At 36.4% G+C, this 27,095-nt stretch overlaps 2 protein-coding genes across 2 annotated transcripts in view; one reads left to right on the top strand and one right to left on the bottom strand.

The window, feature by feature from the left end:
- The window catches only part of LOC136028385 (DNA replication licensing factor MCM6-like), an 85,301-nt gene that overhangs the window by 36,271 nt on the left and 21,935 nt on the right, over window positions 1-27,095 (bottom strand). The window contains exons 3-5 of the mRNA XM_065706196.1: window positions 25,585-25,849; window positions 15,343-15,491; window positions 12,102-12,357 (exon numbers count right to left, since the gene is read on the bottom strand). Coding sequence (XP_065562268.1) covers window positions 12,102-12,357; window positions 15,343-15,491; window positions 25,585-25,849 — 670 coding nt within the window. The remainder of the gene's footprint in view (window positions 1-12,101; window positions 12,358-15,342; window positions 15,492-25,584; window positions 25,850-27,095) is intronic.
- LOC136028386 (enolase-like) lies at window positions 6,190-7,433 on the top strand. The gene has a single exon (XM_065706197.1). It carries the CDS (start codon window positions 6,190-6,192, stop codon window positions 7,423-7,425), a length of 1,236 nt encoding a protein of 411 aa, XP_065562269.1. The 3' UTR covers window positions 7,426-7,433.

The following is a 27,095-nucleotide window of genomic DNA, read 5'->3' on the forward strand; positions in this document are numbered from 1 at the left end:
ACAAAATCGGCAAAAAGACGCTTTTAGTATTTCCATATAAAGCTCTAAAAAGGCTGAACCGAAAGATCGTATCGCCCAAATATAGTCAAGCATTCAACAACAGGGCTGCTAAAACTTTTACGAACCAGAGTGTCCAAATCGGCAAAAAAGACACTTTTAATATTTCTCTAAAAAGCTTAAACAGCTCTAAAAAGGCCGAACCAAACGACAATATCGCCCAAATATAGTCAAGCATTTCAACAACAGGGCTGCTAAAACTTTTCAGAATCAAAGAGTCAAAATCGGCAGTATTTTTCTAAAAAGCTTATGGGGCCAAAGATTGAAAAATCTTTACTGTTTCTTACTGTTTTAGAAAGTAGAGTTAAGAGAAAGAATCAAACTTTAGCGTAAAGAGCGAGGCGTTGAGGAGGAAAAGCCCCTTTCATATACGGAATAATTTCTGTTCGTTTTAAGTTTAATGTTGCTCCTTACTTTCATTTAAAAAAACTTTTTTTTATTTAATTGTAATAAGCGCGGTTGTCACTACGGAAGTAACAACACTAATTTTCATTCAAATTACATAAAATTCTACTGTTATCAGTTTCAAAAGCAAATAGATTAAAGTACTTAAATTCAAAATCTACACAATCAGAGACATTACTGTATTACTGAAACCAAAAATATCAAAATATGAAATCTTTTTTAAAACGTAATCATACGGAAAAGACATACAGCGTATTTCACATCGGCAGATTTTTTCTCTAACTCAAATCAATTTGCTAAACGGAAACAATTAAAATCTACATTTGGATCAGACCTCATCCAGACAGAAATTCTCAAATAGAGTTGACAGGGCTGCTTTTTCGAAGTCCCTCAATACTAGCACGAAAATTTTGCTATACTGAAAAGAAAACATTACTGGAAGTCAAGTTGAAAGTCAAAAATTATATTTTTCCTGGGAAAGATGATGACAATTAAAAAAAAAAAGAAAAATGGTTTAGGAGTATCCTGAAATTCGAAGAAGTTTGGAGTTCGGCATATCGGGTGTCGGCCCAAATCAAACATTCAAATCAAATCAAACCAAATCAAAACAAATACAAACCAACCAAACATTACCCCTTTTCCTAGTCATAAATCCTGAAGGATTTATGCTGGGAGAAAGAGGCATTTAAAAGGGAAAGAGGGGCTATTTGCCCACCAATCAGTCTTAAACAACCCCCAACAATATACTCTGAAACGTTCAACTTAATACCCTCAACCTTACCTTAGATATTACTGACACGTGCTTTGGACAGCCAGCTTTCACATTATATGTTTTGGTCAAGGTCGACATCCCTCTAAACATGTCCTTAAAGTTTCACCTTAATACTTTAGCCCTTTTGGAGACCCAGAATCCAACATGACCCCCTTTCCCAAAAACCTTATATGTCAACAATGGGCAACTTACATTACTTACAACCCTTGCTCCAGGGGCTGTGGGAGTTATATCAACTCCGGAGACATTGTTATTTGACCTTTGAACTATTTCGAACAAAATGATTATCTTAACATTTTTATCAGATGTCTTTAAGGCACTAGAACTTTCTATTCCCAATCAAATGAGGCCCATCCGAAGTTCATCCGACCACCCCTTCCGTATTAAGTGGCTTTGGAAATTTAGTAAGAATGTACTAAAACCTCCTAGTTCTTTACTATAGGCAACGCTAGAGTGTTGGCTCAGATTTCATAAAGCGTCACAGACCTCTAACTTTATCCTGTTAACACCCATCACTCTAGAATTTACTCATTATTAGGCTAACGACAATTTAGGCGGTAACCTCGATTTTTCCTATCATATTTACATACCTAAAACTGTTCTACGGCAATCCTCATCATTATGATAACGCTTCTTAATCCTTTATTTTGCTCTGTCAATTTAAGCTGCTTGGTAGTCCTGGTCCGTTGAATATTCTGGTTTTTCCTGTCATTTGTTGCTCGATAATTCATTGTTTTAAAATCTAGATTACAAGACAACTTGGTATACAGCCTTCTATGTGCTCAAATACTGTTGGTTTGGGGGCCTTTTTATCTCTTTTCAATCATTTTCACAATTTCTAGGATCAAATATCTATTTTTGCTGTAGCGATGTTTCCTTGCAATAGACACTTCGGATACTCGGCTTTGATAGTTTTTTCATATTATCTCCCGTTTAGATCGCTCTCTCGGCACCATTTTATTTACGCGTGCTTTGCTAATAAGGCGAATTGATTTTATGCATCCTTTTATATTAGCACACTAGCTGTTGGGGTGGCGCTTCGCGCCACCCCAACACCTAGTTGGTGGGGGCACTTCGCCCCCCCAAGCCCCCCCGCGCGCGTAAGTCGTTACGCGCCATATTAGTTACGCGCCATTGTAGTTGTGTCCCTGTGTCCCACCTGTGAATATAGAAAGATATATATATATATATATGTTTTTAACTACGTAAAACTTGCGAATATACAACATTCTTCGATGTCCCATTGTCTGTGCATATAAATAGATTGTCAGGTTTACCGACTCTTGAACATGCAACATAAAATTGTCCATGGGAAAAATAATCCGTATTCAGATCTATACCTGATTATTCTAATGATTGCCCTTGAGCTTTGTTGATGGTGATTGCTAATCGAACGTTCCCTGTGTCCCCGTCGTCATTTATATATCCCCCTGTGCCCCCGGCATCCCCCTTGTAGTTGTGTCCCTGTGTCCCGGTCGTCATTTATATTCCCAGTATCCCGGTCGTCATTTGTGTCCCAGTGTCCCAGTCTGTAATTTCTCTTTGAGCGTCCCGGTCGTCATTTATATTCCGTGTCCCGGTGTCCCGGTCGTCATTTGTGTTCCGGTGTCCCGGTCGGTAATTTATCTTTGAGTGTCCCGGTCGTCATTTATATCTCCCGGTCGTTATTTGTGTGCCAGTGTCCCAGTCTGTAATTTCTCTTTGAGTGTCCTGGTCGTCATTTATATTCCCTGTGCCCCGGTTTTTAGTTTTCTTTTTCTCCTTTATCTTTCAGTTTTTTTCCTTTTTTTTCTTTTTCAGTTTTTAGTTTTTTTTTTAGTTTTTTTTTATTAGTTTTTAATTTTTTTTTTTGTAGTTTTTACCTTTTTTTATTTTTTTATTTTTAGTTTTTTTTCTTTTTTAGTTTATTACCTTTTTTTTTATTTTTTTTTAGTTTTTTAGCTTTTTTAGTTTTTTTTAGTATTGTATTTTTATTTTTTTGTAGTTTTTACCTTTTTTAGTTTTTTTCTTCTTTTGTATTAATGCTAAAGCCAAGGTTCAAACCTGGAACCTCTCGGACCTGGAACCTGGAACATAACGCTTTACCAACTCAGCTACTTCGGCTTGAATACATTCATTTTTGAATTGGTATATGATGAAATAATTCAGACGTCATATAATGACGTCACTCGACAGACAGACAGACAGACATAACACAAATACAACTTATTTTTATATATATAGATATATATATTTTTAACTACGTAAAACTTGCGAATATACAATATTCTTTGCTGTCCCATTGTCTGTCCATATAAATAGATTGTCAGGTTTACCAACTCTTGAACATGCAACATAATAATTGGCCATGGGAAAACAATCCGTATTCAAATCTATACTGCATTTTTCTAACGATTGCCCTTGAGTTTTGTTGATGATGATTGCTAATCAAACATTCCCTGTGTCCCCGTCGTCATTTATATATCCCCCTGTGCCCCCGGCGTTCCCGTTGTAGTTGTGTCCCTGTGTCCTGGTCGTCATTTATATTCCCTGTGTCCCGGTCGTCATTTGTGTCCCGGTATCCCAGGCTTTTATTTCTCTTTGAGTGTCCCGGTCGTCATTTATATTCCCTCTGTCCCGGTCGTCATTTGTTTCCCGGTGTCCCGGTCTGTAATTTCTCTTTGAGTGTCCCGGTCGTCATTTATATTCCCTGTGTCCCGGTCGTCATTTGTGTCCCGGTCTGTAGTGTCATCTTATAATGACGTCATATACAAAGCCTTATATACTTATAATGACGTCAAATGCAAACCCACAAACAAACAAACATGCATATATACAACTTATTTTTGTATATATAGATACAGTTTCTTTTTTAGTTTTTTTTTTCTTTTTTAGTTTTTTCTTTTCTTAGTTTTTTTCTTTTTTAGTTTTCCTTTTTTTGGTTTCTTCTTTTTATTGATTTCTTTTCTTCAATTTGTCAATGTTCATTCTAACATTGACAGTTGGAAAAATCTTTACGTGCCAAGCATGCTAAAGCTCCAACAATTTATAATAAACCTCAAATTTTGGGTATCTGTTTTAAGGTTTTCAAATTACTTTGATCTATTGTCAAAATATATTGAAATATTTGTGCTTTTCCCAGTTTTTTATTAGTTTTTTCTTTTTTTTTAGTTTTTTAGCTTTTTTAGTTTTTTTTTCTTTCTAGTTTTTTACCTTTTTTTTATTTTTTTATTTTTTTACGTTTTTTCTTTTTAGGTTTTTTCTTTTTTATTTTTTTTTTTTTAGTTTTTTTCTTTTTAGTTTTTTTTAGTTTTTTACCATTTTTCTTTTTTCAGTTTTCTTTTTCTTCTTTATTTTTCAGCGTCACTATAAAATACATATCGCCGAACCTTTGTTTTTTTTTATAACTAAAATCTGGTAGGCATTGATGACCTTATCCAAGTCAAAATCCCAAACCCAATCATCATCGCTATCATTTTCAATTTTGATACGTTTTGACTCTCGCTGTCCAGGTGGATTTTCATCTAACTGCGCGGTTTTGCGTTCTTTAGCCGCAAGTCTTTTGGCATTAACCCTTTAAGCAGATTCCTCGGCTGTTTCTTCTGCCATTGTAGGATTTATACTAAAATTTCTCTTTGAATTAACTATTTGAGCAGCTTCCTCGGCTGTTTCTTCTGTCATTTTAAGATCTACACTAAAAATTCCTCTTCACGTGCCAAGCTTGCTAAAGCTCAACAATTTATAATAAACCTCAATATTTTAAGTATCTTTTTTAAGGTTTTCAAATTACTTTAATCTATTGTCAAAATATTTCGAAATATTTATGCAATTCCCAGTTTTTACATTTAAACCCTCAACACAAAAATACATACAAAATATTTATATATATATAGAAGATGTAATCTGGCGTAACAGACAAAGTGTAACAGACATAACCCACAGACAACTTATTTTTATATATATAGATATATATATAGATAACAACTTCGCGAATGGCATCATATTGTTTTCATACATCATGATTTAAGTTTCAATATAACACTATTTGCCCAGGGTTGTATCCCCACCGCAGCAAGGTTGTTTGACAAGCTTGCTAGTTGTCCCTGTTATAGAGATTCGGCAACAGAAACATCGATTCACCCTGTATGCCAACAATGGCTCTGGAGGATCTTTATCCTTTATGACGCTATTTATGGTTATATTTATGACGCTATTTATGCATGGCGTCATTCGTCATCTTGAGTATGAAGATGCCGTTTTTTGTCAAAAATTACATTTTATTACCACATTATCTTTTGTTAATTAAAAAGAGCACTAAATTGCAACTTCCATTCAAATGAGCGATTAAACAGCCCATTCGTTGCCCCTAGAGACAACCATGATCATGATTGCAGTGGCAGCTGCGACCTAGTAGACAACGAACCACTGCCCATAGTAACCAAAAATTAAAACACGTGTTTTGTAAAAAAAGAAAACTGCAGAGTGGGAAAAAATTGCTATTTCTAGCTGCTTCAGGAAAAACAACTGTTATCCCGATAAATCTTAACAGTAAAATGTTATTTTGAAAACAAGTTTATGGACATTTCGAAAAATAGCCTGAAACCCCTAAAAACCGGCGTCGGATCCGAACAAAAGTACACCATCGGAATCGCCATGGCCGAAAACTCTGCACAGAAAATTTACAGCACCCTTGACTAATACAACAAGGAAAATCCCTTTTTTGCATCTTTTTTCCGTCTAAATATATAAAGCCGGAGTACAAAACATTATCATATAGAAAGTTTCCAGTGGCAATACGTTTTGAATATTTGAATTTTCGGAATTCAGAAGTCCAAAAAATATTTGTTATAAATCATTGTTGAACATCATCTTCCCCATTGGAATCCCCTAAGCCGAAAAATTCTACATACATTGAAGATAGTTTAACGTACATTACGGAAGTAAATTACTATTATATTCATTTCTTGCGTAAAGACATGTCAAATAAAATGAAAATTTCTAAAATTCATGCTTATACAATTTACGACTCTAGAGGAAATCCTACTGTTGAAGTTAGTCTAGAAACGGCCTTGGGCACTTTCAGAGCCTCAGTACCAGCCGGGGCTTCTACTGTGATATATGAAACATTAGAATCATGTGAAGGTTGTAAAACTAAATATTTCAGTAAAGGAATATCTAAAGCAATCAGAAACATCAACCATATAATTGCACCTGCCCTAATTAAAAAAGGTTTTTCAGTAACAGAACAGAAAAAAATTGACGAGTTCTTGTGCAACTTAGATGGCACTGCTAAGAAAGAAAGACTCGGCATCAATGCAATTTTTGGGGTATCCATGGCGGTTTTTAAAGCGGGTTCGAGACATCTAGGGCTACAATTGTACAAGTATATAGCCGCTTTAGCTGGCACGACAAAATTTATTTTACCTATACCAGTATTTACAATGATTCATGGCACATCTCATGCCAGTAATAAGCGTGCAGAGTTCATGATTCTCCCCACAGATGCAAGCTCTTTTTCTGAGGCTATGAGAATGGGTAGTGATATATATCGCGTTCTGAATCGTTTGATAAAAACTCACTATGATCTTGACGACATTACTGCTGGAGATAAGAGAAAATTTGCACCTAATATACATAACAATAAAGAGGTGTTCTTAATACTATTTGCTATCCGTGAGGCCAATTATAAAGGAAAAGTCCAAGTTGGGATAGACGTGACCACCTCTGAATTATATCAAGATGGAAAATTCAATTTAGACACCAACAATCCAAACTCTAGTAAGGCCACTTCTATTTGTGCAGACGCTTTGGTGTATTTAATAAGTGACACAGATATTCAAATAGTGGGCAACAATATGATTGTAACCAATCGAGAACGAATTCAGACCTCACTTGAGAAGAATGCCCCCTATTGCTTACTCCTCAAAGTCAACCAAATTGGTACTGTCACTGAGTCAATTCATGCACACAAGCTTGCCAAGGTAAACGGTTGGAGTACAATGGTTTCTCACACACCAGGCGAAACGGAAGATAGTTTCATTGCAGATTTAGCTGTTGGGCTAGCAGCTGAATTGGTTAAATTTGGAGCTCCTTGTCAATCTGAGTATCTAGCGAAATATAATCAGATTCTACGCATCGAACAAGAGCTTGGCTTCGGTGCCAAGTTTCGTGGTATACATTTTCGTAATCAATTAAGAGTATTTCTTTGTTAATGGAGATAAGAAAAATAGGACGATGTTCTTTTGTTTTAGCATTAGTAGTACTCTTCGCCATATTCACTTCTTTGTCGAAATAGAGCGGTTTTTACATTAATTACAAATTCAGGTAAATTCAAAGAAAAAGAAATGAAAGACAAAATAAAAGACCAATTCTACAACACCCAAAACATGTAGGAAAATGTCATGGAGCGAACTTTCAGACAAAATCAACTAACATTTTATTTCCTTGTCGTTTTGAACGGATGGTCGAAAAACCTGGGAGACGGCTCATTAGATCGCAATGTTATTAAATATTGCGTTGGCAGTGGTTGGCACTATTTTTTTTTTTTTAAACTGATCAATCAAAGGCCAAACTCGTGGCCTGACATCAGTCAGAACACCGAAAACACTTTGCATTAGTATAGAGCTGGATCATCGTTCATTCTGAAAATCTTCTCATCAGGTTCGAATTTTCAAAACTTAAATTCACATATCCCACATCGATCAGACTTGGTTATACTAAGCCATTTTGTAAAGCAAGTTTTGTGGGCATTAGCAATCGATAAGCAAATTAAGATTTTATCAGTTTCTGGACAGCCACAAATTCGACAAACCGATACGTTGAATATATCGATACAGATTGATACGTTCTAACGTATCAATCATCGTTCCCACATCGTTACTTTTTCCTTATAAATATTCTTCTAATTAACATATGAAATGTTTTCAAATCTTTCCAGTATATGTCCAGCCGAAAATTCAGAACAACCTTCAAATCGAAATAATGTCCAAGATCTGAATGTATAAGATTTTCATGCAAGTTTTGGCAATGTTTAGACATTAAATCTTGGTTACCATCTATCTGGTTATTGGTTGCCATCTATCTTTCTTATCTGGTTATCTTGGTTGTTATCTTGCCAGCCAATTATCAGTTGCTCCCAGTCAGTAAAGATGAACAAACCCAAGCCCATATTAACCAAAAATATATAATTCTTCCTAACCAGACTTCACCCCAGCATATTTATCAATGTATGAATTTCATTTATCGTTCCTTTTATTATTTTTGCCTAGTAACGGCTCCCTAAAAATATTCCAAGCTGATCAAAAATCCAAGACTAAACCTGGCCGTACTGTAGAGGGGCTTTAGCCAATCCCTACGTTTAAACGTATTTAAAACTATTCACATAACATACCCGGCGTTTGGGTTTGTTTGTGTATAAACAAACCCAAACCCAGAAGAAACGGATGTCATCACACTTCTCACTCTATCTCACACCAAAAAAAAAATTATTAAAATTATTGTCATTATTTATCCGATAGCTGAACGGCCGGGAGCTACTCACAAATTAATATTTACTAATTAGCAGAGCTTTGATTTTAGTTTTTAAAGTTGATAGCGATAGACTCTGATCAAAAAAAAGATTCATAAGTGTTCCAATTAATTTGTAGTAATATTTTTAGACGAAAATCTAGACCGTTCGAAGACAATGAAAGGCACAGGAAGCTTACTTAAAGGACAACGAGTATTGTATGGTCGGACTGAGGGAGGGCCTGAAAAAAAAAATATTTAAAACAATCTAGTAGAGGATCCTTAACGGACACGGAAAACGGAATGATATTAAAATAACTGTAAAGACTCTTAGTTGGAGATTTACCAGGAAGAGAAACTGGGGAATAAAACAACATCTTAAGGATTCTCATTGCTTTATTTGCTGCATTTATTTTTTTTGAGCATTTGCTCATATATTAATTACAGATTTACAAAATCTGTATCTTTTAGTCTTTATATTAATTAAGTCTGTAAATTTAATCTCTTTTTGGAAAGAAAGGGAGATTGAACCCATCCATTAATTCATCAGTCGACCTTTAGGCCAAACCATTTTCTTCATTAAGTTGTCACTCCATCTTTTCCCCCCTCTCTTTCTTCTGATAGCTCAGTAAATAAGTTTAAATTTTGTATAATATTAGCAAATTATCTTAGAAGTTTCGGAAAATTTTGTTGTGTTTCTTTTTATAAAAGACACGGGTTCTAACATATTCAAATCGTAGGGCACCTTTGTCTTTGAAGGTTGATTCTTATAGAAAAGAGGTTGAGCATTCATTGCTTATTTTTACGTATTAGTAAATCTAAGTAGAGTTTATTGTATTATATGTTTTGAGCATGATTCCTTCGACCAGCAAGTCACCATGTGTCAGTACTGTTTGGTCTTCACTAAAAAGTACTAGCGAGCAATATTGATCTCGTACCTAAATAATTCGGTTTAGATTGCCCTTTTTACTTGCTTGAAAAACTTTACATTCCTTAAAAGAAGAAAAGAGGCAAGTGTAAAAGGCACTAAAATTGAAGAAAACAAAACCATGACGTCTAATGGAAGTCCCATTAAAATGCTTGAACGATATCTAGACAATTCTAGAAGAAAAATCAAAATGAAATGAATGCACAAACCAGACTTGAATAACTAAACGCCCATGTGATTCTAGAAGCCCAAGGAAGTTCACTATTTTCCTCGCAAATAAGTGGAAATGCATATGATTACGCGAAAAGTTTTCCTGGAATAAATACAGAAATACTGCGAGTATTTTTAAAAGCGGTTTTTTGCCATTTATCGGTAGGTGGGTATTGGAAAAAACCGAACTGACTGAAAATAAGGAGGACCCGTTGAAGTTGGGGAAAAAATTCGAATCAGTTCACTTAATTTACTGACATATTTTCATGAACAGTGGAAATTGAACAAGAAACTACGATTACCAACGACAGAACCCTTCTAGGCGTCCAAAGGAAAGTCACTCTAGCAAGATTCAAACCAAATAAGCACTTCATAACAATATGTTTCAATTGTGGAAAGCTATGTTTTGCTAAAGGCGTTCTAGAGATTTAAAGCCCATAGCAAAGGATGGACGACAGATTGCGAAAGATCATTCTTGTCGGCCAACCCTCGAGGGCTGAAAAAAAAACAGGTTGTCCCTAAATGGGGTGGAAGGATGTCACAAGGAAAGATTTAAGGGAAATGAAAACTATTCAGGAATGGAGATAGAGGCTTTGAATAGATTAGGATGGAGGAGGAACGTGCGTAGCTATGTTGGCCTCGGGCGGCTTGGAGCTGCGGTGAGTTATTAGTAGTAATAGTAGTAAAGGCTTTGGGAGTGTTAAAGAACACCATTTGGTAGGCGGTTACATGCATGATGATACGGAATAAGTCAACGAAACCGGGTAATTTGGAAAAATAAGAAATTTCACGGGACCTCTGGGCTCAGAAAATGTATACTGAGGAAAATATTTTACTTGAGTTGAAGACCGCCTTTGCAACTGGAGCATTTGATTTAGGCAAAATGAATTTACCATGGTATAAAGTAGAAATAAATCCAAATGTACCCATTAAACGTGTAAAACAGTTACCCCTACGGTTATTGTAGCTCCATCTAATCAAAATCAGCTTGATTAGAACCTCTTGATACCACCGTTAGTATCCTAAGCTGCATTACCAAATATAAGTGAAGAGGACATAGGGTAGAATAAGCTTCTACACAAGATCTTTGCAGAGGACTATTTAGAAAAATAGAAAAGTAATTACCCCTGAAAATCCCTTTTATGGTATCTTAAACCCCTATACCTAGCGTTAATGCTTTGTATACCTAACTAGAATCGGTTCTATTTAGTTTGTATTCCACCTTTCTCATGTTCCTACTGTTTACTAGGCTGATACTAGTTTGTTTTTACAGGTAAAATTTGCCCCCCCCCCCCTGCGAAGTGTAACTTTTTTAAGGATGTCTTTAAATGTGAAAAGTGAGATTGAAAAAAAAACAATGGCAAAAGCTAAATTTCTTCATTTAATCCTATTTTTAAACCTCACTATTTCATTTATATACTTTTTATTTATGTCAATGCACACTAAGGTCAGCCAGTGATTTTCAACCCGATTTGCCTTTTCTGCCTTTAAAATTGGCATTGAGGTCAAGTGTTTGTTTTTTCATTTTCTGAATATCGCAGTGAAGAAAATTATTATATAATTTAGGATCTATTTTTAAGACACTCCCTATCCATCTGACAAAATAGAAAGAAACGAAAGGGTGTCCCCATATCAAGAAAAAAAGGAAATCTTAGCTCACACGCTTTTACCAGACGACAATTTTAAATGAGGGGACAGAACATGAGTATTTGTAATTTTCAAAGATTTATTTTACTATAAAACAAAACAATGAGGAAATATATCCTATTAGTACAGTAGCCTTTGCTTTTGTTTGGCTTGGCACTTTTTTTCATTTTTAAAAAGACTAGCAAAGATAAAAAAGACAAAAAAAATAACAAAAAGAAAGAGGGCTTCATCAGGGTTTCACGGGGCTTTACCTCATCTTTGATTCAAATTTTAAACATGGTACAGTCAGATTACCTACAAGAGAAGACAAACCACGCCTTAAACCACAAACAAACCAAAACCACACTACTTAAAGTACAGCTTTGTAAGACACAGTATCTCCACTTGGAATAGTCTGTCGAGGGATATTATCCCTGGAAACATATTGATTCCTTTAAAAGAAAACAACAGAAACCACCCTAGTGAGAAAATTGTTATAAATGATTGACTATTTGCACATCAAACCCCAAGTTTTAAAAGCCCCACGCTAAGACTTTAGTCAGGCAGCAAAAAAAGCGATTTCAATTGGGATCAACTAAACATATAATAAAATCAGACCTTGGGGTTGGACGATTGAACACTACAGGCTAAAAACGCAGTTTTGTAATGCAAATCTCGAACTCCAAGGGACTTCAATCCTCTGACACCATCCATATCTGTCGACTGATTCCCCTTTCTTGATTGAGTGTCAGCTTGAACACCAGGCATTGAGATACTCCCGACATCTGGGACAACAATCAAAGTGCCTATGAAATCGGAGCGATCCCCTGCTTGGGCTGTTTCTACCATTTCACCACGCAAGATTATGTCAACACTGGAATCAAGGTAATACTTACATTTTGTAGCACAAAACACTACAATAAACAAGCCAAAAATTAAATCTAATCCATAATCTATGTATAATTCATAAGCTTTACAATCATAATTATAAATAAAAATTAGCCACGAAATTACATTAGCTAGTCTTTAAGCTAGAGAAATTTTTGGTAGAATTTTTTTTTCTTTTACTAAAGGTAGCATACAGCGCCAAAGGTTTTCGAGTTATTACAAATTTTTGATTTGGCAAATTTTATTTTATTTTACAAGTTAATATTAGAATTTTTACTATTCCATCCTTTTAAAGCAAACAAAAGCTATACAAACCAAAATCTTGGCGTTCATCACAATCACAAGTAAGACTTGTGAATAACTTATTGAATTTTAGATTTTTCTTTCCAGATTTTTTTTTTTAACTACAAAAGCTAAATTATTCAATATTTTAAACTATTTTTTTCTTCTTATTTTTAAATATCTTTTACCCTTTTATCTTTAAGACAGCTCCTTTGAGAACGTCACTCACTGAAAGAGGTTTCAAGTTACTAAGTTTGAAATCATAGATTAATACTAAGTGAATATTAGCCAGATTTTCAATATTTATTCGGGTTTTCCAGGCTTTCCTGAAAAAAGAGTTGATTTTTGAATTTAAAAAAGAGGGAATAGTTGTGGGAAAAGTCAAAGTCATGGCCAATTGTAGAAAAAAGCAAAGTAACTAACTTGTTTCATCTCATGCAAACAAATATGCGAAAGGCTTGCAAACATTGTTGACTCAGAAAAAAAAATATGCGGAGGTTCATCATTTTATAATTGGGGATACTCCCCCCTCCCCTTAGACTTAAGATTTTAAGTTAGAATAATGAAAAAAAAACACGGAGAAAATTGGTTCTATTAAAATTGCGAGTAAAAAAAAATTATTCTGACTGAAAATTTGTTCCAGATATTTATTAAAAATTTATTCCAATTAAAAACTATGGCATAATTCTACTCCAAATAAGGTACGACATGCCAAGCGTTGTGCTATAAAGTTGGCATAGAGGGTCAATGTATGGAGAAACAACCGATCCCATATTGACTCTTTGATCGTGCTAATTGAAAGTCCTTATGCAATTTTATTTCAAAAAGATAGATTATGTCTACATTTTCACGAAAGGGTCGAGAAATAAGAAGTTGGGAGGGGGAGAAGAGTGGCAGAAGGGGAAAAGGACGACGTTGGTTCCAAGTTCTTTTTTGCAACGTAGGACATATCTTATTTTCGAAAGCATTGTTTTTTTTTATCTGGTGTACGGCAGCAAAGAAGCACAATATTTAAAAATGAAGGGCCACATAAAGAAATTTTTCGAAAAAGATTTTTTAAAAGATTTTAAAGGGGAATTGCATCTCAACTATTATTTTCCTGCCATGAGCCAACTTTCTAATATTCCTGCTAACAAACAAACGAAAAGAAACCTTCGATATCCTTATTAGTAAGTTGAGCATTGAAGTTTAAGAGGATGAGGATTAAATTAAAAACAGAAATAGCCTAGGAAAGCAGTAGATGGCAGCACTTTCGTACCCGTGTGAAAATATTCCTTTTTTGGATCTCTAAATAATTTCACGCGATTATTTTAACGAAGAAGTCAATGCCTATCATCTTTTAACCACTTCCAGATTTCATTTCTACCTGAATTTGAAACTGATCCCTACTACCTTGCCGGCTTGAATAGAGCTATCTACTCGGAAGCAGAATCACGGACCGAAGAAACGAAACCTCTAAGAATAAAATTCAAACATTTCTCTCTAAAATAGACTATAAAACTCCACTTAAGCTCACATACTGTAGGGTCTGACTCAATTAGAACGAAAAACCATCATTATTAATCCCAGGCAAGCATTTTACATAACTTTCGAAACTTAATATCCTACTCACCGAAACCACCAGAAGTCCAAATCGGTAGCATATGAAATAATAATGAAAACAAAGAACAAAACCAAAGAACTTGAAAATCCAAAACGGGGAGAAAATAGCTAACTCATTGTCATGTTAGGTTTTATCTAAAAAAAATTGCCTACCAGTGCCATTGCCTACTTTTAATGGAGCAGATTAGAAGAATACAAACAGTCATAAATTATCCACTCAACACCTTCAATGCCATAAAGTTCATCCTCAAATCTAATAAAAAATCAACTGCCCAAGATTTACGTCAATCACTTTGATATTTAACAGATATTCTTCAGCTCCATCTAAGATCAATAGATATATTTATATTCAATCAGCCCTTTTGACATTATTAATCGTATCCAAATATTCAGAAATGATTTAAAGGAGGTAAGAACTTCTTAAGAGGGGGTTAGGAACGAAACTTTGAATAGACTGGATGGAGGAGAAGCGTGGGAAGCAGTGTTGATTTCAGGTGGCAAAAAGCATATTCCCAAGCCAAAAACTAATCTGTCAATTGACTTTTCGCATTTTTGGAGTGGGAGGGAGGATGGGTCTTTCAATATTTTTCTCAAAGGGTGGGGAAGGTCACAGAAGGATACATTTTTGGTCTGATTTTTCCTTATTTAACCAGGTTAGGATATTTCTCAGAGCAATCTTGCGGGAACAGAGTTCCCCTCCTCCCCCGCATCCTTTGTCTAAGTATAGATAGGAAGCTAGTTGGACAAACGCAAATTATATTTGTGTTTTCTTCCTAAGATTTAAGAAAATCACTCAGGTGGAATTTTGCAAATAAAATACTAATTTTCCAAAAATTCAGATAGGTGGGTTAAAAAACTCGCCTTTATAAGCAAATAATCCGTCACAACCCATACAAATTCTCCCAATCCATCCTCAAGGTCTTTTTTTTAGTATAATTACAAGAACAAGTCACATAAAACATACAAATAAACAAATTGTAAAAATTATATGGTAATAATTACACAAAAAAATGATTATCAAAACACAGAGGCATAACCCCCATCACTAAAGATGTGCTTTAGACTTTCTAGAATCTTTATTTTTTACCTTCTGGGGATACAGCCTCTGGGTAGTTCGGATTGCGTTTCCTGTATCCGGACTTTTTGAAAATCAACAAATCGAGATCTACTCGAATCCAAGGTGAAATCAGTTCGATTTTGACAATGAGGATTACGACAGATTGCTGGCTGGGTATACTAAAATAAAAAATTAATTAATTAGTCTGTCAATAAAATATGGATGATATTCAAGGCCGTAGCCAGGATTTTTGGTTTTTATCGAGGAGGGGGAGGTAAAAAATTAAAATTGCACATAGATTTTGTTTATATGCATTTTGTTACGTTTTTACGAGTCGGACAAATATTTCGACGAGGAGGGGATAAACCCCCTAGCCTCCTCCCCACTCTCTGGTTACGGCCTTTACTCTGAAGAAACTGAGATCGAAAAATAATAGTCCGAAACAGCAAAGTAACAACGATAAGATCCAGGATCAACTTAAAAAGAACACTATCTTCCCAGTAGAAAACTTGTCATCTAAATCTCCAGGTATTCCTGGCGGTGCACTGAGAATTATGGATACTATAAAAAATATCACCGAGGAAAGAATCGATACTATAGAAAATATCACCGAGGAAAGAAATGACTACTCAGGTCCTGATCTGAGCTGCCTCTTATGTGACGAACCGACAAAAGACAGCCTTTCGTTTGATTGTCACCTTTGCTTACACCGCATGCATGCGGCCTGCGCTGCAATTGATGCAGACATAGTTCTTGCTCTGCAGAAACCCTCGGGACGTTTCTTTCTTTTTACCTGTGAGAAGTGCTTAAACCAGGGTAATATAACCAGCTCTAAAGTTCTCAGTAATAATGTATCTGTTCAATGCAGTAGCTTTCTTACTAGTCAAACAACACAAACCGACCTAGAGTATTCTCAGTCTCCGCATACCGATGAAGAGGGTGTTACAACAGATCATATTCCGGAACGACGTGTCTGCAGATTTCACATAAGGCGAGGCTGTAGAAAGGCGGAGAATTGCACGTTTCTCCATATTTGCTTGGATTATTTCAAAGGCATCTGCCGTGATGAGTGTTGTATTCTGCCTCACAGATCTCTGTGTAAAACATTTGCTCATGGCCTTTGTTTCATAAACTGCTGTCCTAATGTGCATCTCACTTCCCCCAGAAGGAAAAAGCTACGTTCCAATACTGAATTGCGAAGTTAAAAAAACGGGGAGCGAAAAATTCCACCTCTGTTAAAACATGGTTGCCAAAGACAACAGTTTACAGTCCCACTTATGAGCTTGAAGCTCAAACCACCTGTCTTAAATCAGCCAATGCAGATCCCTCCCCCCTCATACCAACCACTCCTCGTGAAAACTTGGAGAAACTGGCAAGAACCAACATCTGCCAGCCTTCCGACAATATATCCAGTACTAACAACCAACCAATTTGGAATTTCAAAGAAATCAAAGATTCACCCACCCCTCAAACCATGTCTTCCGAGTATCCCAACTTGGAACCGATTCAATGTGTTGGCAAGGAGATTCGAGACCGCAGTGTAAAGCCCCCCTTTCATCCCTATATATTTCCGAAAATACTATTATCAAATGTCCGGTCACTTATGAACAAATTAGAAGAGGTTGAACTTTGCTTGAAGAATGAACTGGTTGATATTGCTTGTATCTGTGAATCATGGTCCGCGACTGAAGATGTTGTAGCATTTGAAGGATATGATACCTATTTCAAACCTAGAATGACACCCAATGATATTTCAGTAACACATGGTGGTGGTGTTGGTATTATTTGTCGATCGTCTATAAGAAATCGAGTTCTCACTTTCAGTAATATACCAAATAAGCATGGTTTTGAAGTATTATGGTTGTGGTGCAGGCCTAAGAAGCTTCCCAAGGAAGTGGCATCACTGGTGATATGTGTTGTTTACTATCCGCCCCGTGGCCCCTATCGTAAAGACCTTGTGAAATACTTACAGAATTGCACTGACAATGTACAATCTTTGTATCCTAATGCTGGTATCATAATGTGTGGTGACTTTAATGACTTAGATGCCAAATGGCTAAGTAATTCACTATCACTTAAGCAGGTTGTGAATGTGCCCACAAGAGGTAACCGTATGTTGGATCTCATTTTTAGCAACTGTCCTGAATATTATAATACTCCAGTTACATTACCCCCATTAGGTTTGAGTGATCACTTGTGTGTTGCTTGGACACCCAATCATTTTATCCCAAATAGACAAATAAATAGTGTGGTGTACAGGCCTTTCACACCTGAACTAGTAAATCTCTACAAGAAATGGCTCACAGATCGTGACTGGCGTGATATTCTCTCATTGTCTGATGGTGACAAAATGGCAAGTTTATTCTGTAAGGAACTATTCGAAAAATACTGTGAAATTTTCCCACAAAAAAAAATATATGTGAAATCTAATGATAAACCATGGATTACTCAAGAGATTTGGAATCTGATAAAAGTGAGGAACGAATTGCATTTAACTGGATCCGTAAAAGATTTCAAAAGAGTAAGAAATTTAATTGTATATAAAATAAGATGTTCTCGTAAGCAGTATGGGTCGAAAATAATAAGCAAAATATATAAATCCAACCCAAGGAAGTTCCATGACTTAGTTCAGAACATTATCGGGAAAAAAGTAACCAGAGTTGAAGTGAGAGATGTCAATGGTAAACCCCTGTTACCTAGTGAAATTAATAACTTTTTTGCATCTGTTTGTAAAATTCATCCGCAACTAAGAAAATTACCACCGAATGATTCAGTTTCAAATATCCCTATACTAGAGATTTGTTCAGTTGCTAAAAAGTTAAAGGCACTTGATTCTCGTAAATCTAGTTATCCTAGTGAGATACCAATTAAATTGATTATTGAGTGTGCTGATCTTTTATCTACTCCTTTAACGGCAATTTTTAACCAGTGTTTTATTGATGGTGTTTTCCCATGTATTTTTAAACAGGCATATGTAACGCCAATCCCCAAATGCAAGGCACCTAAAGATATAACCGAGATGAGGCCGATTTCGAAAACTCCAGCTCTCTCAAAAGTATTTGAAAGTTTTATTTTTGATCGTTTATTTGAGGACATAAAGGATAATATTGATCCCCAACAATTTGGATTTAGATCCGGGCATAGTACTGTTCATTATTTGGTTGCATTATTGGATACTATCCTTAAGCACTTAGAGAATAATGGGGCCTATGTTGAAGCATTATTTGCAGACATAGTTAAGGCTTTTGATAGTCTTGATCATAATGTAGTTGTGAAAGAAGCAAAGGCTATGGGTGCCCGTCCATTTGTTGTACGAATGCTAGCTAGTTTTCTTTTTGAAAGATCTCAGTGTGTCCAACTTCCTGATCATGAGCCATCTGAATTTGTAAATATTTTTTGTGGTTCGCCACAAGGGACTAAATTAGGCCCGCTTTCTTTTCTTATTGTTTTTAACCGTATTTTAACAACAATACGTGAGCGTTTTAAATTTGCTGATGATTATACTGTTTTATCACTGCGACTAAGCCCTCCGACTACTGAACAGTCTGACTTGATCAAAATCTATCATGATCTAAAAGCCAAATTAGGAAAGGTAAAACTGGCGGTCAGTGAAACTAAGAGCTCTTATATGACATTTTCCTTCCTAAAGGGTAACAACCACTCTTCTCATAATTCCATACTGCCAACAAAGAAAACTGTTAAAATACTTGGGATTCTTTTGGACGATGATTTAAGATGGAATTCGCACGTTGACTATCTGACTAAAACAGGCGCCTCGCTTTTACATTCATTTTCCAACCTAAAAAGATTTGGTACACCAACTGAGGTTTTAAAGTCTGTATACTGCAGCTATGTTAGACCTTCTCTTGAGTATGTATGTCCTGCTTGGCATCCGGGATTGACAAAAGATCAAACAGATAGACTTGAGACGATACAAAAAAGAGCTGTAAAAATTATACTTGGACAAAACTACTCAACTTACGAAGATGCACTGAAACAACTCAATTTGGACTCACTTGATAGTCGTAGACATGGCTTAACATATAGATTTGGACTAAATTGTTTAAATTCCCCAGCTCATTGTCGTCTACTACCCAACTTTGCGAGCCCCCCAACTGGAGGACCAGTTACTAGACTTCGACAAATAAAAAACAATTGTCCACAGTTACTGACTTGCTCAGCATATAGTACTGAGAGATATCGCAAATCATTTGTTCCATATTTTACCCGTCATTTCAATAATATTGGCGCGACTAATATTTAATGTTTGATTAATATATTGTTTGTTTAAATTTTCCTGTGAGTGTTTTTGAAGGTATAAATTATTTTTGTCATGACATGCTAATGCTAGCTCCGGCTATTGTAGTGAATAAATATATTCCATTCTATTCTATTCTATATTAATGAAGAGAATAGCATCGGTCAGGGGAGTCACGTCCCTCTAATGAGCATATTTGATGGCAACAAAGAACCTTAAACCACAAAAATAACCTAAACTGTTTGGAAGATTGCAAAACAACAGTGATCCAATAAATAATCAGATTTTTTTTATTTTTTAGATGTGGAAAACTGGAGTTTGATCAAATCCCTAGCATTTTAACCAACTCCCAGTGGATGACAAAATAACCTATGTCAACATAGAAATAATACAAACTAAAGCCTAGGTGTAAGCTTAAAACATCGCGTCATGACATAATTTAATCCGAGTGCTGCAATACATATACCATCTATATCGCGTCATGACATAATTTAATCCGAGTGCTGCAATACCATCTATATCGAGCCATGACATAATTTAATCCGAGTGCTGCAATACATATACCATCTATATCGAGCCATGACATAATTTAATCCGAGTGCTGCAATACATATACCATCTATATCGAGCCATGACATAATTTAATCCGAGTGCTGCAATACATATACCATCTATATCGAGCCATGATATAATTTAATCTGATTACTGCAATATATATAGCCTACCACTTGATTTCTAAGGACATTCAAATAGCAAAAACTTTGAACAGGGTGGGATGAAGGAGGAGTGTCTGTCAGTGTGGTGGCCACAGGGATGCTTAATACTGCAACGAGTATAGTAGTAATAGTAGACAGAATAGACTAATTCAACCTAGGGATACTGCAGCTTAAAATAAACTCGAGAAGTGTGATCCGAAACCGAGATATCACAACATTTTACCGTTTCTTTGGATGTGGCCAAAGCAGTGTATTTGAACAGGGTGAGATGGAAGATGAGTCTCCATCAGGGGGTCAGCCTCACGAGATTAGCACCACGACATTTCATTGGTAGTAATAGTAGATGTGGCAAGTACAACCACACAGTGTTTGTACAGAATAATAATAATAATAAATAGTTAGAAACGAACCGTAACATTAACCTTCAGATATCAACTAAGCAATAGCATGCAACAAGTATTTACCCCCTACTCATATTCCGTAAATCCAATGCTTCCACTATCTTCGCGTTTTTCAGGGCCTCCTCTAATTTCTCAAAAAGAGATTTGGGTTTTCCAAAATATCCCTGTTTTTCGAACGTTCGTAAATACACGAAAATTAACAGATTAACTTTCGTTAACGTTAATTTTCCAGAAAACTTCGGGGAGCCCAGTTTTCTTTGAACTCCGAAAACAAAGTCGAGAACATTGCAATCACAAACCCGAGTTTCATTTTAAGTTTTAACAGACTTGAGTTTTATTCCAGCAAACAAAAAAAACAGGAAAAGAGAGAGAAAGAGAGAGGGAGAGAAATATGGCAGGATTTTAAGGTCTAGACAGTATCCTTGCTCATTTGAAAAGCAAGTCTTTCCATAAGAAAACTACTACTACTACTACTATCAGTTCATTGCAGCACCAAGCCGCCTGAGGCCAACACAGCTGTGCACGCTCCTCCAATGTCCCAATTTATTCAAACCCCCCCTCTTAAAACCCTCCCAAAATGTTCCCATTTCCCTTAAATCCTTCTTTACGGTATCATCCCAATCTGTTCAGCAACGACCTGTTTTTCCTTTGGGCTTCGTTGATTGGCCAACAAGGATGGTCTTTGGTGAACTGTCATCCTTCATTCGAAGAATATGTCCTAGCCGCCTCAACCTTTCACTCATTACAACTCTAGAAAGCAAGATTGAATCAAATTTTTCGTACAGCTTACTGTTTGATATACAGTCAATCAGTCGGGTGCCCAGACAATCTGCAGGCAATTGCTCTGGAAAACATCCAGAAAATCCTCCTCCGTTTTTCAGGGCGTCCACGCTTCAGAACCATACTAGACCACTGTCATCACTGTAGCTTCCACTATTCCAATCATGGTTCTCAGACTAATCTGCCAATCGTTCCAAACCTTTATTCAACAGTAAAAAAAAAGCCATGGCTTTGACTATTCCAATTTTTACGTCTTCACTGCCACCGTTTTAACTAACAATTCTACCTCGGTAGGCGAAACTGTCTAATCCGATCGATCTGCTCGATACTCCACGTCACCTTTTCACCTTCACTCATTCCTAGTCTTAGCTACTTAGTCTTTTTAATATTATTTTAAAAATCTAACTCGATCGATCTGCACGATATCCAGCGTCACCTTTTCACCTTCACTCATTTCTAGTCTTAGCTACTTAGTCTTTTTAACATTAATTTAAAAACATAATCCAATCAATCTGCTCGATCTCCAACGTCACCTGTTCACCTTCACTCATTCTTAGTCTCAGTTACTAAGTCTTTTTAACATTAAATTAAAAATCCTTTCTTGCACTCTAAACTCTTACAACCTCCAAAAAATTCATGAGTATGCTAATATTTTCATCTAAGATGCTAAATAATCAGCATAATCAAAGTCTAGGAGAGTTACTTCCCAATTGATTCCATATTCTCCCATCACCTTCGCAGTGCTTCTCAGAACAAAGTCCATCAAAATGATCCATACAAATGGGGATAGATAGAACACAACCCCGTTTAACTCCTCGTTTTCATGAGAACAGAAACAGGTGAACTCATCAACAAATATTTCTTATATTGTGTAATATAACAACAAATATTGTGTAAATTATGCATGAACTTTCATAGCGAACATAGATGCAATGCCATGAAAAAAAGGAAAAACAGATTGTTGTTTTTATTCTAATGGTGCAAATAACTTGCTATTTTTCCATACACAATTTGGGGACAATAATAATGAATCATTAATTTCAATCGTTAAAACAGAATTAAATCAATGAAAAACAATAAATGCAAAATAATGAAAAACCTAATTTCGAATGGAACTCTTTTATAAATTCATTCTACGAGCGTGACCAGGTTTTTTTCGCTCCTCTGAATGCGTGACTAACTGGTGTAGGGGAGTTACAACCTCCTTTCCAGTTAGGCCAAAAATTGGAACATTTTTATTTATTATTTCAGATTTCCAGCTTATAGCACGGTGCAAACACGTCGTTTGATTGATTGATAGAGCCGAGTCAACCAAAACCTATCCCCTCCTTTATTCCCCCTCCTCGCTTTTTTCTATCTGGTTGAAACAATGTAATATTTAATTTCTATGTACCATTCAGACCAGCACGTAGGTCACCCTTTTATGTCCAGAAGAAATCCCACACAGAAGGATTGGAAAACAATACCCAAGAATTAAAATTGTTTATGTAAGTCCTATTTAACTCCAATTCAAATAAATACTCTGTCCCCATCTCCTCAGAGTTGGAGTGTCGTGCACCCATGACCACATTCATACCAGTATTTCATGCAGAATTACAATGTAAGCACAACTTAATCGAGTAAATGTAAGACACAGATGCATGTAAGTTTGATCCTTTGAGGGAAAGAACTCGAGATTTTTTTTTTGTCAGGGGGTGTAAAAACCCTCAAAGTGAATTAATAGACCACTTTTTTCAATTAATCGGGGTGATGGGAATATCACAATTCTCACTTTCCCCTTTATATAGGCATAGTGTAAGAGAAGGTTTATTAAACTTAAACAAGAGCTAAGAGCTCATATGTCACTTGTGACGAGATCGGAAGAGCCATGAGCCAAGAGCTCATATGGTATGAGCTCTGGCAAAATTCTAAGAATCAACGGATTGCTTTAAAAGGAAAAATCAGAGGCTTAATGCTGGTCGGGATTTAAAATAAGAGCTCTGAGTTCAAAATTAATAAAATTAGAATTAATCAAAATTAAATAAGAGCTCAAAATTCATTAAGATCCGATCACCCACTCGTAAGTTAAGAATACCTCAATTTTTTTAATTTTTCCTCTCCCTTCAGCCCCCAGATGGTCGAATCGGGGAAAACGACTTTATCAAGTCAATTTGTGCAGCTGTCTGACACGCCTACCAATTTTCATCGTCCTAGCACATCCAGAAGCACCAAACTCGCCAAAGCACTGAACCCCACCCCCTAACTCCCCCAAAGAGAGCAGATCCAGTCCGGTTACGTCAACCTCTCCCTTCAGCCCCCCAGATGATCGAATCGGGGAAAACGACTTTATCAAGTCAATTTGTGCAGCTGTCTGACACGCCTACCAATTTTCATCGTCCTAGCACATCCAGAAGCACCAAACTAGCCAAAGCACTGAACCCCATCCCCTAACTCCCCCAAAGAGAGCGGATCCAGTCCGGTTACGTCAATCACGTATCTACGACATTTATAAGCGTTTTCCAAGATTTCCCGTTTCCCCCTCCAACTCCCTCCAATGTAAACAGATCTGGTCGGGATTTGAAATAAGAGCTCTGAGACATGACTTCCTTCTAAATATCAAATTCCATTAAGATCCGTTCACCCGTTCGTAAGTTAAAAATACTTAATTCCTAATTTTTAAATTTTTCAAAATTGTTAACCCCCAGCTCCCCTAAAGAGAATGGATCCGTTCCAATTATGTCAATCACGTATCTATAACTTGTGCTTATTCTCCCCATCAAGTTTCATCCTGATCTCTCCACTCTAAGCATTTTCCAAGATTTCCTGCTTCCAAGATTTCCTGTTTCCCTCTCCAGCTCCCCCCCAATGTCACTGGATCTGGTCGGGATTTAAAATGAGAGTTTTAAAGCACAAGATCCTTCTGAAGATTAAATTTCATTAAAATCTGATCACCCGTTCGTAAGTTACAAATACCTCATTTTTTCTAATTTTTCCGAATTACCCCCCCCCAACTCCACCAAAGATAGCGGATCTGGTCCGGTTAGTTCCGTCACATATCTTGGACTTGTGCTTATTCTTCCCACCAAGTTTCATCCTGATCTCTCCGCTTTACGCGTTTTCCAAGATTTCCCGCCCTCACCCCCCCCCCCCCCAATGACACTGGATCCGGTCGGGACTTACAATAAGAGATCTGAGTTACGAGGTCCATCTAAATATGAAATTTCATTAAGATCCAAACACTCCTTCGTAAGTTAAAAGTACCTCATTTTTTCTATTTTTTTTAGAATTAACCCCCCCCCCCCCAACTCCCCCAAAGAGAGTGGGTCCGTTCCGATTAAGTCGATCACGTACCTAGGACTTGTGCTCTTTTTTCCCACCAAGTTTCATCCCGATCCCTACACTCTAAGCGTTTTCCAAGATTTTAGGTCCCCCCCCAACTCCCCCAATGTCACTGGATCCGGTCGGGATTTAAAATAAGAGCTCTGAGACACGATATCCTTCCAAACATCAAATTTCATTAAGATCCGATCACTCCTTCGTGAGTTAAAAATAACTAATTTTTTCTAATTTTCCAGAATTAACCCTCCTCCCCCCCCCCAACTACCCCAAAGAAATCAAATCCATTCCGGTTATGTCAATCACGTGTCTAGGACTTGTGATTATTTTTCCCAACAAGTTTCATCCCGATCCCTCCACTCTAAGCGTTTTCCAAGATTTTAGGTCCCCCCCCACTCCCCGCAATGTCACTAGATCCAGTCGGGATTTAAAATAAGAGCTCTGAGACACAATATCCTTCTAAACATCAAATTTCATTAAGATCCGATCAATCCTTCGTTAGTTAAAAATACCTCATTTTTTCTAATTTTTCCGATTTAACCGTCCCCCCAACCCCCCCTCGCCAGATGGTCAAATCGGGAAAACGACAATTTCTAATTTAATCTGGTCTGGTTCCTGATACGCCCGCTAAATTTCATCGTCCCAGCTTACCTGGAAGTGCCTAAAGTAGCAAAACCAGGACAGACAGACCGACAGACAGACCGACAGAATTTGCGATCGCTATATGTCACTTGGTAGATACCAAGTGCCATAAATAGCACTAATCTATAATAGCACTCAAACGTGATTAACAGGCATGTACCTTAAATTGTTGTTCAACATCGCGATGTTCAGTAGAACAATCATTACAAGTAAAAGTTCCAGCCACAAGTTCAGGATGCACTGGGTGAGTTCGAACCACTTGACCAGAAATACGAGTTAATGTGCCTACTCTTGCCATAGTCAAATCCCGAACTTTGATTGATGTGGGGACATCGGCGAATGCAACATAATATTCATTTTGGAACCTGACTTGCGCATGTTCACGAACAAAAATTCGTAAAGCCTCACATAAATAAGGATAGACCCTGAAAGAAAAAAAAAACAATAAGATGAAGACTTTACCTTTCTAATTTCATGATTTGGTCTAACAGAAAACCTGAATAGATCCCATAGGCAACTGAAAGACCATCATGAAAGCAAATGACAGACAGTCGGATCATCACAAATAGACCATCGTCATTAGGCAATCATGAAGCGAGGAGCATTAAATATGGTCTCGAACTAATAATGATTGGTTGGCACCACATAAAACAAACTAGAGAAAGGAAATTTTATATAAGCAGGGATAAGGATAAAATCCATGCGTCTGGTGAGTCTATTTCTCATGGAAAATACCCATTTTTCAACGCACGAACATTAACGTGAAATACAAATTGTATTGTATGCACAAATTGACATTATGTGTCATATAAATTGTAAATTGTCATTATATTTTATATATGAAAAAATTTACTGTTCCTGAATTTTTTAGGGTTTTCCTGAATTTCTCCAAATAAATATTGGTTTCTCTGAAACCTCCCCGTAATACTAAACGTTCTTGAACAGACGAACGTTAACGCGAAATACAAGTTGTCACTGTTTGTTTACACAAACTGTCAAATTGTTGATATGCCAATAATGAAAAAATAATATCCCAGAATTTTTTTAAGTTTCCTTCTTTTAAATGTCTGTTTGTATTTGTAAATAGAAATTGTCAATTTGTCAATATGTCAAAAAGTAGAAAAAATAATATTCCTGGATTTTTTTAACGGTTCCCTGATTCCCTTCAAATATAAATTGGTTTCTTTGAAACCAGCACAAAATCAAAATTCTTTAACACAGGACAAATAACATAAAAGTTAAATTACCAATTTGTATCTCTATATACAAACTGTCGAATTCTTAAAATGAAAACACATAAAACAAGACCTATGAGCTCATATGGCACTTGTGACGAGGTCGGAAGAGCCAAGAGCTCATATGGTATGAGCTCTATTAAAATTCTAAGAATCAATAGATTGCTTTAAAAGGAAAATCAGAGGCTTAATGCCGGTCGGTATTTAAAATAAGAGCTCTGAGTCACGAGGTCCTTCTAAATATCAAAATTCATTAAGATCTGATCACCCACTCGTAAGTTAAAAATACCTCAGTTTTTCTAATTTTTCCTCTCCCTTCAGCCCCCCAGATGGTCGAATCGGGGAAAAAGACTTTATCAAGTCAATTTGTGCAGCTCCCTGGCACGCCTACCATTTTTCATCGTCCTAGCACGTCCAGAAGCACCATACTCGCCAA

Source organism: Artemia franciscana, chromosome 6 (assembly GCF_032884065.1).
Source record: "Artemia franciscana chromosome 6, ASM3288406v1, whole genome shotgun sequence".
Classification (NCBI taxonomy): Eukaryota; Metazoa; Arthropoda; class Branchiopoda; order Anostraca; family Artemiidae; genus Artemia; species Artemia franciscana.